This window comes from Xenopus laevis, chromosome 2S (genome assembly GCF_017654675.1).
Source record: "Xenopus laevis strain J_2021 chromosome 2S, Xenopus_laevis_v10.1, whole genome shotgun sequence".
In the NCBI taxonomy this organism is placed as follows: Eukaryota; Metazoa; Chordata; class Amphibia; order Anura; family Pipidae; genus Xenopus; species Xenopus laevis.
Genome location: NC_054374.1, coordinates 6,069,269 through 6,088,277, shown reverse-complemented (window position 1 = coordinate 6,088,277; position 19,009 = coordinate 6,069,269). Strand labels below are relative to the sequence as shown.

General features: G+C 41.4%; 1 protein-coding gene across 1 annotated transcript in view; it reads right to left on the bottom strand.

Moving 5' to 3' along the window:
• abr.S (ABR, RhoGEF and GTPase activating protein S homeolog) overlaps positions 1-16,253 on the bottom strand; it is a 225,708-nt gene extending 209,455 nt beyond the window's left edge. The window contains 1 exon segment of the mRNA NM_001094131.1: positions 15,808-16,253. Within this exon segment, the coding sequence (NP_001087600.1) occupies positions 15,808-16,165 (358 nt within the window). The 5' untranslated portion in view covers positions 16,166-16,253.
• Positions 16,254-19,009: the final 2,756 nt, after the last annotated feature.

The window sequence follows — 19,009 nt, the reverse complement described above, 5'->3', positions numbered from 1 at the left end:
AAGAAATGTGCTGTTTCTTTTGACAGAGGACTCAGAGCAGCATTACTTTGAGGGTTTACTGGTGTATTTATATAGACCTTTCAAATAAAGCTTACTTAATTTTAGCCTTTCCTTCTCCTTTAAATCAATTTCTCCACCTCACTTCAAACCTCAGAGCTTTGGATGGCGGCACTTCAGCATTTATTATAATGTAATTTCTGTGTTCCAGGGTGGGCAATGGTTGGCAGCTTGGTATGTACATACAGCTTTTGCAGGTCAGGTATGTAGCCCAAGAGCACCACTGCATTATCTGGTAAAGGACAATTTATGTGGAACAGAAAAAGAACGAAACAGTTGAACAATGGTGGCCAAATCAGGCAAAAATCCACTTGTCTGGCAACCTCGCCCAACAATCATATCTTCATTGGCACTTTAGACCAGTGCTGTTCAGTAAAACCTGTGGGCTTTAGGGTTCTGCAAACGTCTTACTATGTTATGCAATATAATATATCGGACACACAAACACAGGGAAACATTTGCTCAGTCCTAGCCTAAAAAGCAACTTCTCTAGGGCCATCGGCTACACAAAATAGTACGAGTTGCAGGTGTCAATGAAGTTGCTCATCATTTCAAATGCCTTTCAAATTAGTCTTTTTCATACCAGGTAAAACGTTCCCATTAAAGGAGAAGGAAAGGCTAAGATTAAGTAAGCTTTATCAGAATGGTCTATATAAATACACCAGTAACCCCTCAAAGTAATGCTGCTCTGAGTCCTCTGTCAAAAGAAACAGCACATTTCTTTCCTTCTATTGTGTACTCATGGGCTTCTGTATCAGACTTCCTGTTTTCAGATTAAACCTCCAGGGCTAGGGCTTGAGCATGCTCAGTTTGCTCCTCTCTCACCCTCCCCCACTCCCTGCTGCAATCTGAGCCCAGAGCTATGAAGGAGAGACTCAGGCAGGAAGTGATGTCACTCCAAGCTTATATGGCAGCTGCTATCCTAAGAGAGAGAGCTTCTGAAGTGGTTTATTCAAGTACAGTAAAGCATTCTGCAGAATAAATATAATGTTCTAGCTTGCACTATTGTGGCTAATTTATTGACAATAAACTGCTTTGGTAGCTTTCCTACTCTTTTAACACAAACAAAATACTCATTAACGATTCAGCAAACGGTTATACGATTATAAAATCAATTGGGTAAATTATCCTGCAACGTCATTTGTAACTTATTTATGTGTGCTGGAGCTACCTGCCCATATGGAGAACGACTAAACAGTGAGATGATTATTGTAGTTGCCTTAAAGGAAAACTATACCCCCCAAACAATGTAGGTCTCTATTAAAAGATACTGAGTAAAACCCTGCTTCATGTAAATGAACCATTATCATAATAATATACTTTTTTAGTAGTATGTGCCATTGGGTAATCATAAATAGAAAATTGCCATTTTAAAACATAAGGGCCGCCCCCTGAGATCGTAAGATTCACCGTGCACACATACAAACCACATGTAAGGTCACATGAGCCAATTAACAGACAGAGTTCTGCCTCTTGCTTCCTCACTTCTTCCTGTTACAGTTAGTGTTGTAGTATTTCTGGTCAGGTGATCTCTTCTTGTTACAGTTAGAGCTGCAGTATTTCTGGTCAGGTGATCTCTTCCTGTTACAGTTAGAGCTGTAGTATTTCTGGTCAGGTGATCTCTGAGGCAGCACAGATAGAGTCACAAAATGGTGGTTCAAGGCAAGAGATGTAAAAGGGCAATATTTATGTAAATATATATTCCAGTTTGGTAAGATTCTTTAATATGTCATTCAATTTGATATAAGCTATCTGTTGCTTAAGTATTCATTTTGGGGGTATAGTTTTCCTTTAACTGAACAGAAGTGTTCCATATATGATCCAGCACATGAGTAAGTACTTTGTGTGGGACAATACTAATCAGAAGCTTTCATTGCACCACTGAACCTGTTCAAAATGTGAATCACTATGTACTGGCTAATGGAGACATTGTCGGACTTCCTCGCCAGACTTCTTGATTACACATGGGCAGGGTGCCATGTTTAATGTTGTGACACAGGCAGCAGAAACTCCTTGATTGCAACACCATTATTGCATTATTGCATTAGAGGGCTTCTTGTTTCCCCTGGTGTAAAGCTGGCCATAGATGTTGAGATTTTTAAAAGATCAGATCCTCATTGTGAGACCACGATTTTCTCGGAACGATCGTACAACATACAAATTTACCATCAACTAAAAAGACCAATTTGGCAGGAAAACAAAGGGGAGCTGCCTGCTTGGCCCTGCAAACATAGATACATTGCACTGGGACCGACAAAGATTTTTTAACCTGGCCGATCAATTTCCTGACAGATGTTGGCCAAAAAATCGTAAGATGATCGTTCGAATCCCACTAACCGCACGATAATTTCGAAGGATTGGTCGGACTTCCCTAAAATCGGTCGTTCGGCAAGAAGAATCGTCGCATCTATGGGGAGCTTTAGGAGTGTCTTTAGTAATTGACTGCATTGTGCATGGGGTGATGTGGTTTTAGTCTAGATTGCACGTTTGCAGGCCCGCACATCACACGGATCTCTCAAGCAATATGAGAGTGTGATTCAATATTAATTCAGCGGCACTGATGAAAAGTGCAGCTGCTGAACCTTATTTAAGTACCTTGTCAGTTATAAAACAAATGCATCACATCGAGCTGCAAACCCACAGGCATTATTTTGTGTGATGCTTTGTGGATACTATGCAGCTACTGGACACTATGTAGTTAAAGGAGAACTAAACCCTAAAAATTAATTTGACTAAAACTGCCATATTTTATATAGTGAACTTATTGCACGAGGCTAAAGTTTGAGCTTGTCAATATCAGTAATGATTCAGGACTTCAAACTTGTCACAGGGGGTCACCATCTTGGAAAGTGTCTGTGACACTCACATGCTCAGTGGGCTCTGATTGGCTGTTGAGAAGCTAAGCTTAGGGCTCGTCACTAATTATCCAGCAGAAAATCAGCTTCCCTGGCTGTAATATAAGATGATGCTACAGGTTTGCTGATTATTCAATTCTGACGCTAATTGCACTGGTTTCTGTGCTGCCATGTAGTAATTATGTGTATTAATTACTAATCAGCCTTATATTGTGACATTTCTATTCTATGTGTACTGTATATTGTGAGTGGCTCCCTAAGCTCAGTAAGTGACAGCAGCACAGAGCATGTGCAGTGAATCAGCAGAAAAGAAGATGGGGAGCTACTGGGGCATCTTTGGAGACATAAATCTTTGCTGCTAAAGGGCTGTGGTTGCCTTGGGCTGGTACACAAACGCAAAACATAATGTACAACATTTCTATCTAATTCTTTAGTTAGCCTTTAGTTCTGCTTTAAAAGGGATAGCTTAGCTCGCATTAAATGCACTTTAAAACTCAGTGTGGGAGAAACACAGGTGGATAGCTGTGCCGCAATGTTAAAGAGAAGGATACAGGGGATGCAACATTTTGCATTTTCTTGAAATAATTCATTCACTTTTATTTTTGCAGATTTTACAAAAATGTAGGGAGCAAAGAATGTCACTCAGACAAGGGTGATTAACCTGAAATTCTGCTGTACCTAAAAATGCCTTCCTATGCACCCTCCAGACACAGTTCAGCAGCAGATTGTGCAAGTCAGGCTATGCACCAAATTAAAGGTGCGCCCACCACCAAGTTTCAGTACCTCCCAAACACTTCCGCACATATATTTACAAGCAGTACTTTACATTCAGAGCAGGGTGGGTCACTATATTAACTAAATAATACAGCCATATTATTAACTGGACATATAATTATTGTGAACTTTCTATAAAACATACAAATCTATAAATGTCAGAAAAATCAAAATTAAAGGGGTAGTATGCCTTTAGATTAATGTTTAGTATGATGTAAACAGTGATATTCTGAGACAGTTTGCAATAAATTATTATGTACATTTTTTTCCCAGCAGCTATCTGTTTGCTATGGCCTTATTTACATTAGCAATCAGGCAGTAGTTTGAACGAGAATAGAATCGGACTAGGAGAGGTTTTAAAGGAGAAGGGAAGCTATGGAGGCATTTTATTGCCAAAAGATTAGCTGCAATAGTGAGAGAGAGAGAGAGAGAGAGAGAGAGAGAGAGAGAGAGAGAGAGAGAGAGAGAGAGAGAGAGAGAGAGAGAGAGAGAGAGAGAGAGAGAGAGAGAGAGAGAGAGAGAGAGAGAGAGAGAGAGAGAGAGAGAGAGAGAGAGAGAGAGAGAGAGAGAGAGAGGGCAGTTCCCCTTTAAAATCTAAACAGCATGAACTAGAATAAATTTAAATGTGTGATTGCTACAGATGACGCACATCTCACTTCCAAAGCTTTAAGTGTGAGTACGTATCACTAAAAATGGAAAAAGGATTAGCTTTTGTCAGGATGGTAGTAAAGTCCCTGGAATGGCGACCTGGATGGTTGAGCAAGGAAATAAAGCAAAATATATGAAAATATATAAATATATTTCTTCTTTTGCATGATGTTGGGATGTATCATCTATATCTGAAGAGCAGCACTGTATTCGATGAGATATAGATATCTCTCATTATCTATCTATCATCTATCTATCATCTATCTATCATCTATCTAGATAGATGATAGATAGATGAATCCCCGAATCCATCTTTGAAGATTCGGCCAAATACCGAACCGAATCCAAATCCTAATTTGGTTTACTTCCTTGTTTTCTAACAAAAATTCAAGTGAAATAGCGCCCTCCCCACAATTTGCATATGCTGAACTTTCTATAAAACATACAAATCTATAAATGTCAGAAAAATCAAAATTAAAGGGGTAGTATGCCTTTAGATTAATGTTTAGTATGATGTAAACAGTGATATTCTGAGACAGTTTGCAATAAATTATTATGTACATTTTTTTCCCAGCAGCTATCTGTTTGCTATGGCCTTATTTACATTAGCAATCAGGCAGTAGTTTGAACGAGAATAGAATCGGACTAGGAGAGGTTTTAAAGGAGAAGGGAAGCTATGGAGGCATTTTATTGCCAAAAGATTAGCTGCAATAGTGAGAGAGAGAGAGAGAGAGAGAGAGAGAGAGAGAGAGAGAGAGAGAGAGAGAGAGGGCAGTTCCCCTTTAAAATCTAAACAGCATGAACTAGAATAAATTTAAATGTGTGATTGCTACAGATGACGCACATCTCACTTCCAAAGCTTTAAGTGTGAGTACGTATCACTAAAAATGGAAAAAGGATTAGCTTTTGTCAGGATGGTAGTAAAGTCCCTGGAATGGCGACCTGGATGGTTGAGCAAGGAAATAAAGCAAAATATATGAAAATATATAAATATATTTCTTCTTTTGCATGATGTTGGGATGTATCATCTATATCTGAAGAGCAGCACTGTATTCGATGAGATATAGATATCTCTCATTATCTATCTATCATCTATCTATCATCTATCTATCATCTATCTATCATCTATCTATCATCTATCTATCATCTATCTATCATCTATCTATCATCTATCTATCATCTATCTAGATAGATGATAGATAGATGAATCCCCGAATCCATCTTTGAAGATTCGGCCAAATACCGAACCGAATCCAAATCCTAATTTGGTTTACTTCCTTGTTTTCTAACAAAAATTCAAGTGAAATAGCGCCCTCCCCACAATTTGCATATGCAAATTAGGATTTGGATTCGGTCAGGCACAAGGATTCGGCCGAATCTGAAACCTGCTGAAAAAGGCCGAATCCTGGATTCGGTGCATCCTATTTATATATATGCGCACTGACTCCTGGCTACAAAGATGTCACATGCCTCCAAAACAAATGGTCATATTTGGAGTTTACAGATGCAAAAATACTTCCCCAGCATACAGGAATTACCCCCATTCGTTCATATGGTCCCTGCCTGCAACCACAGGCTCAATTATGGGTCAGGTAATTATCCCTAAAAATACATTAGCCGTAGCTTTTGCGTTATAATCCCCTGCAAAGTGCTCCCATGTTTGCAGGCATAGGAATAAATGGAGACAAGCATAGTCTTATATATCATTACCCTCAGTTTAATCAAGTAACAGAAATTCCAAAATTCTATTGGAATCATTATTTTATGCTTTCATAATACTCCAGGTATAAGCAATGGCCCCATAACCATGGCCATAGAACCTTGTAGTTATTTTCTGATCAGCCCACCTGTGGACTGAACAATTGGGTATTGTGCTATATAAATGGTCAAAAAGATTTTTTTTCCATTCATTTGAGTACAACGAACTCAGTAGGGTCAAATCACTCACTCGGACATTCATCAATGCCAAACTCAAGGAAAGGGTACGAGGAGTTAAATTTTTTAGTCCAGACAACCAACAGCGATCTGACTGAAGGACAATCTATCTAACTGCCTTCCCCAAATAGACATATGCCCCCTAGTTAGTGCAGAGACACACCCTATTATGGGAGATAAGTTGCCCAAAGAAGAAGCGATTTGTCGCTGGGCGACTAATCTTCCCGAATTGCCTGCCCGCTAGAATGTAAATCGCCGATGGCATGGCACTCAGAGTCGCCCAATTTTCCTCGTGAGGCAACTTCGGTAAACGAAGTGCTGTCCCCCGGGGATTTACATTCTAGCCGGCGGGAAGGCAGTTCAGGGAGATAAGTCGATCGAAGAAGCGATTTGTGGCTGGGCGACTAATCTCCCGAAATAGCAGCGTGTCTCTGTCCTAAATCAGAAATAAGGTAGAAATCAGCTAAACCCTCACCTGTAATTTGATTAATGTACATATTCTGTGGCACTAACAGAGTAACTTGCAGTAAATCCTAACACAACAGCTTTACATATAGTGGTAACAGTAAATTACATTAAAAAACAGTAAAGTCGATTCTTATGTCTAAGCACAGTTATTTTTTTTTTCTTTTTAAACAATGCCTGTTTGTGTAGGACAGTTTTTCACACTGAAGTTTCTGGTCACGCCTTAGAAAACAGACCACAGAGTCTTACAAATCTCTATTGCAAAAATGAAAATTTAATATTCAGCACACTGAAATAAGAAACTTTCTAAATACAATCAAATAAACATTTGTACAGTTTCTGAAATAATCAAATTTATCTTCACTATTCCTCTCTCAGCATCTGTTTCTCTTCATTCTGTCTTCATGCAGCAGTTGGGTGTTAGATATTCATTGACAGTTAGATCCAATATATCTTATAGGGGGGCTCCTTTTGCCTAGAAGATGTATTAGAGCTCACTATTAAAATCACCAGACATCATGTCTCTCTACATGCAGGATTTGTGCAAAAGGCAGTTATTTTGTTAGATTATGTTTGTACTGGAATCAGTTATTTGAGTGAGCTCTAATACATCTGCTAGGAAAGGAAGCTCCTAAATGTCAGTCTATCATCAAGGCATAAACAAAGTATGGTAAACAACTGAGGGATTCTAAATGAAAAACAACAAAAACATGTGTAGGTCTTCGAGACCTCCTATGAATTTGCAAACACAGTGGTACAACCATATTGACATTGGTTCCTCTTCCAAAACTACTGGTGTAATGTCAGAGGAAATGGTTAGTTGGGGGCCCAGACTTTAGAGAGCCTAATAGTGCCCTAATTAATGAACAGTTTCAATATAGCTTGATTGAATAGGCCATTATAACAGGTAAATTAAATTTGCTATGGAACCCAGTAACATCTAGTTGCAGAAGTTGGGGTTTAATTTGAAGATGCTGTCTATTTAGTGTCTTACATAGGCCTGAAAATACAGAACACTCACTGCTACACACGTTTTAATCTGTCAATTTATGTTACAGTGGTGTGAAAAACTATTTGCCCCCTTCCTGATTTCTTATTCTTTTGCATGTTTGTCACACTTAAATGTTTCTGCTCATCAAAAACCGTTAACTATTAGTCAAAGATAACATAATTGAACACAAAATGCAGTTTTTAAATGAAGGTTTACGTTATTAAGGGAGAAAAAAAACTCCAAATCTACATGGGCCTGTGTGAAAAAGTGATTGCCCCCCTTGTTAAAAAATAACTTAACTGTGGTTTATCACACCTGAGTTCAATTTCAAAGGTTATAAAGCCATTTCTAAAGCTTTGGGACTCCAGCGAACCACAGTGAGAGCCATTATCCACAAATGGCAAAAACATGGAACAGTGGTGAACCTTCCCAGGAGTGGCCGGCCGACCAAAATGACCCCAAGAGCGCAGAGACAACTCATACGAGAGGCCACAAAAGACCCCAGGACAACATCTAAAGAACTGCAGGCCTCACTTGCCTCAATTAAGGTCAGTGTTCACGACTCCACCATAAGAAAGAGACTGGGCAAAAACGGCCTGCATGACAGATTTCCAAGGCGCAAACCACTTTTAAGCAAAAAGAACATTAAGGCTCGTCTCAATTTTGCTAAAACACATCTCAATGATTGCCAAGACTTTTGGGAAAATACCTTGTGGACCGACGAGACAAAAGTTGAACTTTTTGGAAGGTGCGCGTCCCGTTACATCTGGCGTAAAAGTAACACAGCATTTCAGTAAAAGAACATCATACCAACAGTAAAATATGGTGGTGGTAGTGTGATGGTCTGGGGTTGTTTTGCTGCTTCAGGACCTGGAAGACTTGCTGTGATAGATGGAACCATGAATTCTACTGTCTACCAAAAATCCTGAAGGAGAATGTCCGGCCATCTGTTCGTCAACTCAAGCTGAAGCGATCTTGGGTGCTGCAGCAGGACAATGACCCAAAACACACCAGCAAATCCACCTCTGAATGGCTGAAGAAAAACAAAATGAAGACTTTGGAGTGGCCTAGTCAAAGTCCTGACCTGAATCCTATTGAGATGGCATGACCTTAAAAAGGCGGTTCATGCTAGAAAACCCTCAAATAAAGCTGAATTACAACAATTCTGCAAAGATGAGTGGGCCAAAATTCCTCCAGAGCGCTGTAAAAGACTCGTTGCAAGTTATCGCAAACGCTTGATTGCAGTTATTGCTGCTAAGGGTGGCCCAACCAGTTATTAGGTTCAGGGGGCAATTACTTTTTCACACAGGTTTGGATTTCTTTTCTCCCTAAATAATAAAAACCCTCATTTAAAAACTGCATTTTGTGTTTACTTGTGTTATTTTTGACTAATAGTTAAATGTGTTTGATGATCAGAAACATTTTGTGTGACAAACATGCAAAAGAGTAAGAAATCAGGAAGGGCGCAAATAGTTTTTCACACCACTGTATTAGCTAAAGAGGGCTGAGAAAATACTAAAATACCAAATGGTCCCAACAGACATCTAATAATATACCAGCTCGCATTGCTTAATCCTTATAGGGCTGAAGTCAGCATTTTCAACAAAATTTCAACATTATAAAAATACATTACTAAACAGTATTCTACGAAATGTTACTTCCCAAAAGAGGAAAAGAATTACACAAACAGAACATTTGGTTATGCCACAGTAGCCCTGTAAACCAAGCAGCATGAAGTCAGAATGAAAATAAATAGCAGCTGGCCTGAAAATTATAAATTTACAGTAGGTAGATACACGGGAAGATTAAAGCTAAAGATATCTGTCCTTTAGACCGATTATCTGCAAGTGTATGGGGCTTCCAATGGGTCTCCCCGATCGATATCTGTCCAAGATATTGATCAGGGAGGTTTTTTCTGGCGATAGAGGATTGCACCCTGTCTCTTCGTTGTAATCAGATTGTTCGGCCCTGCGGCCAAACATTTGGATTAACCCAATATCGCTCGGCGGTTGATGGGTTTATTATCTTGGTGTGACATCACTTCCTGCCGGAGTCTCCCCCGGCTCACTTACAGCTCTGAGCTCAGATTACAGCAGGGATGGGAGAGGGAGAGAGGAACAAACTGAGCATGCTCAAGCCCTAGCCCTGGAGGTTTAAGATGAAAACAGGAAGTCTGATACAGAAGCCCATGAGTACACAATAGAAGGAAAGAAACGCTGTTTCTTTTGACAGAGGACTCAGGGCAACGTTACTTTGAGGTTTACAGGTGTATTTATAAAGACCTTTCTGATAAAGCTTACTTAATTTTAGCCTTTCCTTCTCCTTTAAAATTAAACAAATGACACTTGCTGTTCAGAAACCTTGTAATTGCCATAAGTAAATTACATTATTTGCAGCAATTTAACTGAAAGGAGAAGGAAAAGTGTTTTTACTTGGGAGGTTCCAAATGTTAGGCTGCCCCAATCTACTAACCTGACACCCCGGTCCGATGCTCCTATCAGGAAAAAACTGCACCGGCCCTTCTTCTTTTTCACATTTCCCAGGGCAGACGCATGCACCATAGAACTAAATAGGTGGCTTTTTTGTTAAAGTTTGGCTTTCTGCTTTACTGCGCATGAGCACCCGCAAGAAGAAGGAAGACAATCGCTCCGTGGTGCTCGCTGGAATAACCCCGGGACGGTGCAGTTTTCTGCTGATAGGAGCACCAGCCCGGGGTTTCAGGTAAGTAAATGTGATCACTTTGGGTGCCTACGTTTTGGCACCCCAATTAGTAAATGCCTTTACTTCTCCTTTAATCGTGGAAAGATGCAAGAGCAGGCATTATCTGACAATAAGCGAATCACTGTGCGTAATGTATAGTATGTACGGCAATTGCAAGGCTCAATTTTTTTTTAGCGTGGGCAACAAATCTTCATTTATATGGCAATGCCCTCCCAGTATGGGCACACTCACATGTGCTGCACGGTCAAGAGACAATTCTGAACATTTCTCTCTCTAACCACAGAGCTAAATGCAAACAATTCCTCTGCATGCAATTGTACTAATACTGGCTATATCCAGGCAGCTAGGATGCACACCCATCTAGTTATGCTTGGGAGAGATCGGACAGTCTAACCTATAATTCTCTCAGTCCTCTCAGATTCCAGTTGGTCTAACGATGATCTTGTCGGGAGGTGCATTAGCAGAGGAGGAAGTAAAGAGGAGAAGCAGCTCTTCTTCACTTCCTGTGGTTGCCATTTTGCCATATCTGTACATATCGGCATTAGTAGGTTGTTCCCCTTTAAGTTAACTTTTAGAATGGCTAATTCTAAGCAACTTTTCAGCTGTCCTTCATTTTTGTTTTTATAATTTTTGAGTTATTTGCCTTCTTCTGACTCTTTCCAGCTTTCAAATGGGGGTCATGGACCCCATCTAAAAAAAAAAAAAAAAAATACATGCCGTGTAAGGCCACAATTTTTATTTTTATTACTCGTCTTTGTATTCAGGCCCTCCCCTATTCCAGTCTCTTATTTAAATCAATGCATGGTTGCTAGGGGAATTTGGACCCTAACAACCAGCTTGCTGAAACTACAAACTGGGGCTGCTGCTGAATTTGTCTTTAAATTTTTTTTTAAGTTTAATTATTTTAACTCTTTTCCGCCTCTTCCAGTTTTCAAATGACCCTGTCTGCCAAACAACTATTGCCCTTTGCAAAAGCAATTTTATAGTTACTTTTTATAACTTTTGTTTCTTTCAGGCTTCCCTCATTCCAACCACTGCTTGGTTGAGAGTAAATTGGCCCCTAGGAACAAGATAGCTGCTGATGTTCAGCTACAGAACAAAAATGCTAAATACTGTAATTGAAAATATATATAAAACATAAAGACATATTGTAACCTCAGAATACCACTTTCTACATCATGTAAGGTGAACTACCCGTTAACTACAGGGCTGTACTTTAATCACAAGATGCAAGTGCTCTGTATTGGAGCATTAAGGGCTCAATTTTGCTCCCCTTGGTGCTCAAACACCCTGGATGTCTTTGCTATAAAGCCTCATTCACATATCAAGATTTTATGCAATATGAGCCAGCATGAATCAGTGCACTTATTTAAATAAATGAACATAAAGCAAATCAAATGGATTTGGTCACTACACAATGGGAACCAATTTGCACCACCAGAATGAGCACTCATATTAATTTATTTTTGTACTTTTCCGTACAAATCTGATTTTTATTTAAAAAAAAACAAAACACACAAAATCAAATGATTTAAGATTATCAGAACACCAAAATACTATTCAGATGTTTTAACTTTTTTGGAACCGCTGCTTTCCATCACAGATCTATTCATTTACAGCTTAAGCAGCTCCAATGAAAAGTCACTTCTGCTGCTTCCAATCCAAGTGAATGTATACATACCTGTACTGCAGGCCCTTGGCTATTAAACTATAGCTCCCACCATCCACAGGCTACAGAGGGCTGTAGTTCAACAGCATCTGGAGGTCCACAAGTTAAAGGGGAACTATTGTGAAAAAAATTCAATGTAACCTTCAGCATACTGAAATAAGAAACTCTCTCAATACAATCAAAAAAATCTGCATTGTTTCTGCAAAAAATCAAGTTCATCTTCACTATTCCTCTCTCAGCATCTGTTTCTCTTCATTCTATCTTCATTCAGCAGTTGGGTGTCAGATATATATTTATTGATTTGCCTAGATGATGTATTAGAGCTCACTCTATTAAAATCACCAGACATGTCTCTCTACATGCAGAATTTGTTCTGAATATTATGAATATCTGACACCCAACTCCTGCATGAAGACGGAATGAAGAGAAACAAATGCTGAGAGAGGGATAGTGATTATAAACTTGATTATTTCAGAATTTTTAATTTGTATTTAGAAAGTTTCTTATTTCAGTATGACAAAGCTTTTATTACATTTTTAGTTTCACTATAGTTGCCCTTTAAGCATCACCACAGTTAGGCCTCATGCACGTTTATGATTTGGATCTTACTGTTGTGATTCCTACTAAGTTGCATTAGGCAACTGTGTGAAACATAGTATAAAAGAATGCAGCTACTGTATCAGTAACAACTCTCCCTGTCCAGAAATGGTGCCCTGCCCCGGAATCCAATCAATACCTAGGACTCCCTGGCATTGATGAATAGGTTTCCCATATGATCAGTGAAAGGCTTGTGTTACATATTGGCTTTGCCTCCTTCATGTTGCAAAATTAAAGAGAATAAACATACCTATGAGCAAAGGCCATGGGAAATCCCGTAGAAATACACAATATATTGGTATCAATTGGTGCAACATGGGAATTACACATTTTTTGAAAACAATATGGACCAGCTTGCCAGGCAAATATTGTAAGAAAAAGTCCAACCGATTGTTACTGTACACCAGGTAGGAACAAACAAGACAATGTAGCATGCTTGACTGCCACTTACTCCTAGGTGTAGTCTAACTGGCAGCTTCATCTGGAAACAAACAGATCACATGCTCATCAGCATTAGTAAAAGGTGTCCAAGTGGCACCAGTCGAATCCCTTTGTCCCCTTGAAACAGGACCTGCAGGAAGATCCTCTCAAACCATTAGCTGATGACTGCCTGCACATGCAATTTAAAGGAACAGTAACATCAAAAAATAAGTGTTTAGGTAAAAAAATATACAATGCAAGTTGACATGCACTGGTAAAACTGATGCGTTTGCTTTAGAAGCGCTACTATTGTTTATATAAACAAGCTGCTGTGTAGCCATGGGGGCAGCCATTCAAGCACAGGATACACAGTAGATAACAGATAAGTACTACTATAGTTTATATAAACAAGCTGCTATGTAGCCATGGGGGCAGCCATTCAAGCACAGGATACACAGTAGATAACAGATAAGTACTACTATAGTTGATATAAACAAGCTGCTGTGTAGCCATGGGGGCAGCCATTCAAGCACAGGATACACAGTAGATAACAGACAAGTACTACTATAGTTGATATAAACAAGCTGCTGTGTAGCCATGTGGGCAGCCATTCAAGCACAGGATACACAGTAGATAACAGATAAGTACTACTATAGTTGATATAAACAAGCTGCTGTGTAGCCATGGGGCAGCCATCCAAGCAGAGGATACACAGTAGATAACAGATAAGTACTACTACTAGATAAGATAAGCTCTGTAGAACACAATGGTGTTATCTGTTATCCACTATTTAACCTGTGACATATAGCCTTTTTTCAATGTCCACCATTGCTACACAGCAGCTTGTTTATATAAAGTACAGTAGTGTTTCTGATGCAAACATCAGTTTTACCAGTGCAGGGCAACAGTTCATGATAATTTTTTGGTGTTACTGTTCCTTTAAAGGCATCACCATCAAGATGTGTATTCTGGGGCTCATGCCTGATACCCAATGGGCCCTGCAGGTGTCGACAGCATTTGGACCAACGCCCAAAATCAAATAATTATCCCGTAAATCTATATTAAGTTAAAAATATGTTTTTATTCCAAAAATAATTTTAAAAAGATAGGCATAGAGAGCGCATGGCATTCCACCTTACGCGTTTCATACCCTCTGGTACTTAATCATAGGCATCAATGATACACAATGGATCATTGAGATTTATACCCAACATGGCCACACCCTTATATTACCAAAACCAATTAAACATTGCCACATCATACTCAGTTGTCAGAGCAGGTTTATACAAATTAGTGATCTGCAGGTTGGGATTTACCTGACCCGCACAGGACCCTAACCCGCCCGGATCCAACTGCCGTGTCGCCCCGCCGATGCCACAAAAGGGGCAGGGCTAGCAGGCACATCAACTATAAAAGACGAACCCGGAAGTCGGCATTTGATGTGGCGGGCGGGGAGAGCAGAAGAAGAGCTCAACCCACACGCGAGGAAAAGTGCGAGGTCGGCCCGAACCCGCCTGACCCGCAGGTAAACCCTTGGGTCCCACCAGTATCAGGCCAGCCCACACATCACTAATACAAATACATTGTTAGGGTTCTATTCCTTGGTCTGCCTATATCCAGCATAGAGAATAACTTTAATTATAGAAAATGTATTAAAAAAATACATTTGTGAATCCTGTTAAGAACATTGCACAAAGGTAAATACCATAAAAATAGCAAGCAGGGTTGATGTTGCAATTAATATATACTTGTTCCCAGCTGCATCACTCTCCAGTCTTGTTAGTTTTTACTATAGTGTATTTGCAGTTATAACCATAGACTCCTGAAAACTTGCTTTTCATTAAATAAAACAGGTTACATCAAACAGCGTTTGGACCAACCACATACACACACTACTGACTTTTTCCCCCTGTAACAGTAGGGTTGCCCCCATGCCAGTATTTTTCCGGCCTGAGCGGTAAAAATGATGCTTGACCCCAATGTTATTAATAGGGAATAAATCTAAATATACAGCAAGGCCGGTATATTTTTTTCCAAAAAAGGTGACAACCCTATGTACCAGCAAAAGCTACGCCATGGCACCTGACTCAGTCCATGTCAATATTAATGTTCCAACCCGCCACTCCAGGGCTATTATTGAACTACAACTCTCTCTTGGCGCTAGTTGTTGTCGTTCCAATGATAGCTGGAGGCTTGTAAGATGGACAGAAGTGTGACACACTATAGAGATTACTTATTTTGCATCTGTCTAACACTTTGTCTTTGCCTGGACCTCATAAAACAAGGGGCCCTTAAAAAGTAAGCCTGGAGTAATTGAAAGGGGGGTCTGTTGTCAGGCTCTGGACATTATGGGGTGGTTAATGACACCCAGCACATACCTTACACCCCTGTGTCTCTATTATTAGGATGCTGGAGAATTACAAAGCAATAAAAGTGTCGCTTTTTATATAAAGAGCATCTTATCCCCCATAGGTAAAAAAAAAAAAAAAAAGGAATTAGGTTTGCCCAGGAGCAGTAACCCATAGCAACCAATAAGATGCTTTTAAACAGGTGACCAGTAAATGCTGCCAGCTGATTGGCTGCTCCTGGGCAAACTTTTATCACATAACCCTGCAAGTCCTCGGTCAGTCAATGTATGTCACGTGACACGGAGCTTCCCCCGGGCTGTCACTCACCTATAGAGGGATCTTCCTCCAGGTCGAAGCTCAGGTAATGATCGTGTGTGAGCGAGTCCCTGTCTGTGCGGCTCCTCCGCTCGTGTCTCGCCGTCTCCTCAGTGTCAGGCCGGGTGTCCCCGGGAGACAGGAGGATTCCCAGTACAAAGCGCTCGGGGCAGCCCCGCTCATACTCGAAGTCCCGGTCGGGTAGCGGCAGAGGTGCGGGGGGTTTGTTGCTTCGGACACGGGGAAGGGGTTTGGGGGGTTGAGGCCGGGACAGGACGCTCTCCAGGTAAATGACTTTAAATCGCTCCTCGTTCAGCTCCTGCTGCAGCTTCTTCAGTTTCCTCCGGCAGCGCTCCAGCTGCTGCTCCATCTCCTGCTCCGAGTTCAAGCGCATCTCAGGAGCCGGCTCTCCGGGGAACTCCGACTGCCAGTGCCGCGCGAACTCCTCCGGGTCCCACATGTCAGCCGGTGCCTCCTACACACACTCTCTCTCCGGCACAGGCGGGATAACAACTGCGGCTGCACCGCCGGACAGGTGAGTCAGGTAGATCCACCAGCCGGGACACGCGCTCCTCTCATTCCACTCGCCTCTCCGAACTAGAGTTCCTGAGCTTCCGCCTGGCGGACAGACTTGACTGGGGCGTGACGTCACTGTAGCCCCGCCCCTCGAATAACTGTGCGGGGGTTACCTGGCCTTCCTAGGGTCACGTGAGCGGAGTTGAGGGCTTCCTCAGTTTTTGGCGGGCTCGCTCAGTCTTCTATTGCACGTCTGTCACTGGTACCCTGACTGCTGACAAGTTATGTGTACAGGCCTGGCTCTAAGTCACCGGTCCCCAAGTTCTTTTTACCTGTGAGACATTCAAATGTAAAACGAGTTGTGGAGCAACACAAGTAATAAAAGTGTCTGGGATACCAAATAAGGGCTGTGATTGGCAATTAGGTAGTCCCTGTGAGGAGTTGCAGCTACAGGAGACTCTACTAAATGAACATGTCCAGTGTTACAATATTGGCTTAGGCTGACTCCACCACATGTTCCTGAAGTCCCACACAAATCTTGTAGTAAATAACCAAAAAAGGTGAAGTAACGCCTCAAAAACAGCTTTGCTGCAATTAAATGTATTGGTTTTTGCGCAGTGTCAGACTGGGATGCCAGGGGCCCACCAAAAAACCTTAAACTGAGGGACCACATTCCAAACTATTGTACCTCCTCACTCAACCTCTTTATTCTCCTAGTCTCTTTTCTCTACATACTATACTCGATTCTTCCATTATTAAGCCTCTTTGTTCCCATAAAGAAATAGGGAATGGCCATGAAATAGGCCAAATGATTAGAAGCAAGAGGCCCACTGACCCCTGGGAGTTTTCCTGGTATCCCGGTGGCCCAGTCCGACACTGTTTTTGTGCCACTACATGTTTCAGGCCACAAGCCCTTTATCAAGTGTGCCCAGCCCAAATACAAACGGATACAAATAGCTCAAGTCTGTGGCACCGAATTCACTATTTGGGATGCAGCCGAATCCTTGGTGAAAGAATCGGCCGAATACCGAACCTAATCCAAATCCTATGCAAATTAGGGTCAGAAAAGGAAAAAGTCGAAAAAATTCTTTTTTTGTGACAAGTCACCTGATTTCCTTACCCACCCCTGATTTACATATGCAAATTAGGATTCGGTTCAGGCAGGCACAATCCGAATCCTGCTGAAAAAGGCCGAATCCCGAACTGAATCCTGGATTTGGTGCATCCCTAGTGGTAAACCCCTCCCCTTGCACAGTGTCCATTGGTCCATGCTGGAATCCATGGGTGGGGTTTCTTGTTAACTGTTCAAGGTCTTCTTTTGTTGGACAAGAAACCAGTGGCGGAACTACCGGGGGAGCAGGGGGTGCAAGCGAAATCCCCCCAGCTGAAAATCCCCCCAGCAGCGCCGTGCGCCACTGAAATTCAGACCTTACGGTGGGGGACAGGGGCCCGGCTGCGCGTCACGCACCAGGGCCCGCCCCCTCTAGTTATGGTACTGCAAGAAACCCCACCCATGGTTTCCAGCATGGACCAATGGACAATGTGCAAGGGGAGGGGTTTACCACAGACTTGAGCTATTTGTATCCGTTTGTATTTGGGCCATGCACACTTGATAAAAGGCTTGTGGCCCGAAACACGTAGTGCCACAAAAACCAATACATTTAATTGCAGCAAAGCTCTGCTTTTGAGGCTTCCTTCACCCTTTTTGGTTATAGCCTACAGGAGACTCTCTTTGGCAGTACACCTGTTTTTTATTAGGGATGCACCGAATCCACTATTTTGAATTTGGCCAAACCCCCGAATCCTTCCCGAAAGATTCGGCCCAATACCGAACCAAATCCTAATTTCCATATGCAAATTAGGGATGGGAAGGGGAAAAAACTCACGCGATTTCCCTCCCGCCCCTAATTAGCATATGCAAATTCGGATTCAGTTCGGCCGGGCAGAAGGATTCGGCCGAATCCTGCTGAAAAAGGCCAAATCCAGAACCGAATCCTGGATTCGGTGCATCCCTATTTTTTATGCAACTAAAACATGCCTCCAAGCCTGGAATTTAATAATTAGCCACTGGGAGCAACATCCAAGGAATTCCTGAGCAACAGCGGGGGGTGTCGATGCCCCTGAGGTGATGACTACAGTCAGTCATGGACCCCCAGTAGTGATTGCAGATTAGATATCTTTAAGTTCCCCTGACTTTGGGGCTGCAGACTTTGTGCAATATTTGGACCCTGCCATCTTTAACTTCATTCTAGTATTCCATTCCAAATTCCTTTTGTACCATCTTGTTTTTTAATTTTCAGTTTTTTGGATACTCTGGGTGGGCGGGTCCTACAATAACACAAAAACATGTAACTAAATTCTATACAGTGCTGTAACTAGTGGGTAAAAGACACTGGTGCAAAATGGGAACACGGGCCTCAGCTTTACTATTTCGTTGTGCATGAATACTATGTGTGCGTTGGTGTTGTAACTAGGGTTGCCACCTTTTAAAAAAAAATTACCGGCCAGTGGTGGGGGTGGAAAATAAAGTGGCCGGACGTGACGCAAAAAGGGGCTGAGCCGGCCAGGTGGCAACCCTAGTTGTAACGTGTGCATACACTAGCTTTCTAATTAAAGGAACAGTAACACCAAAAAATGAAAGTGTTTTAAAGTAACAAAAACATCATGCTATGTTGCCCTGCACTGGTAAAACTGACGT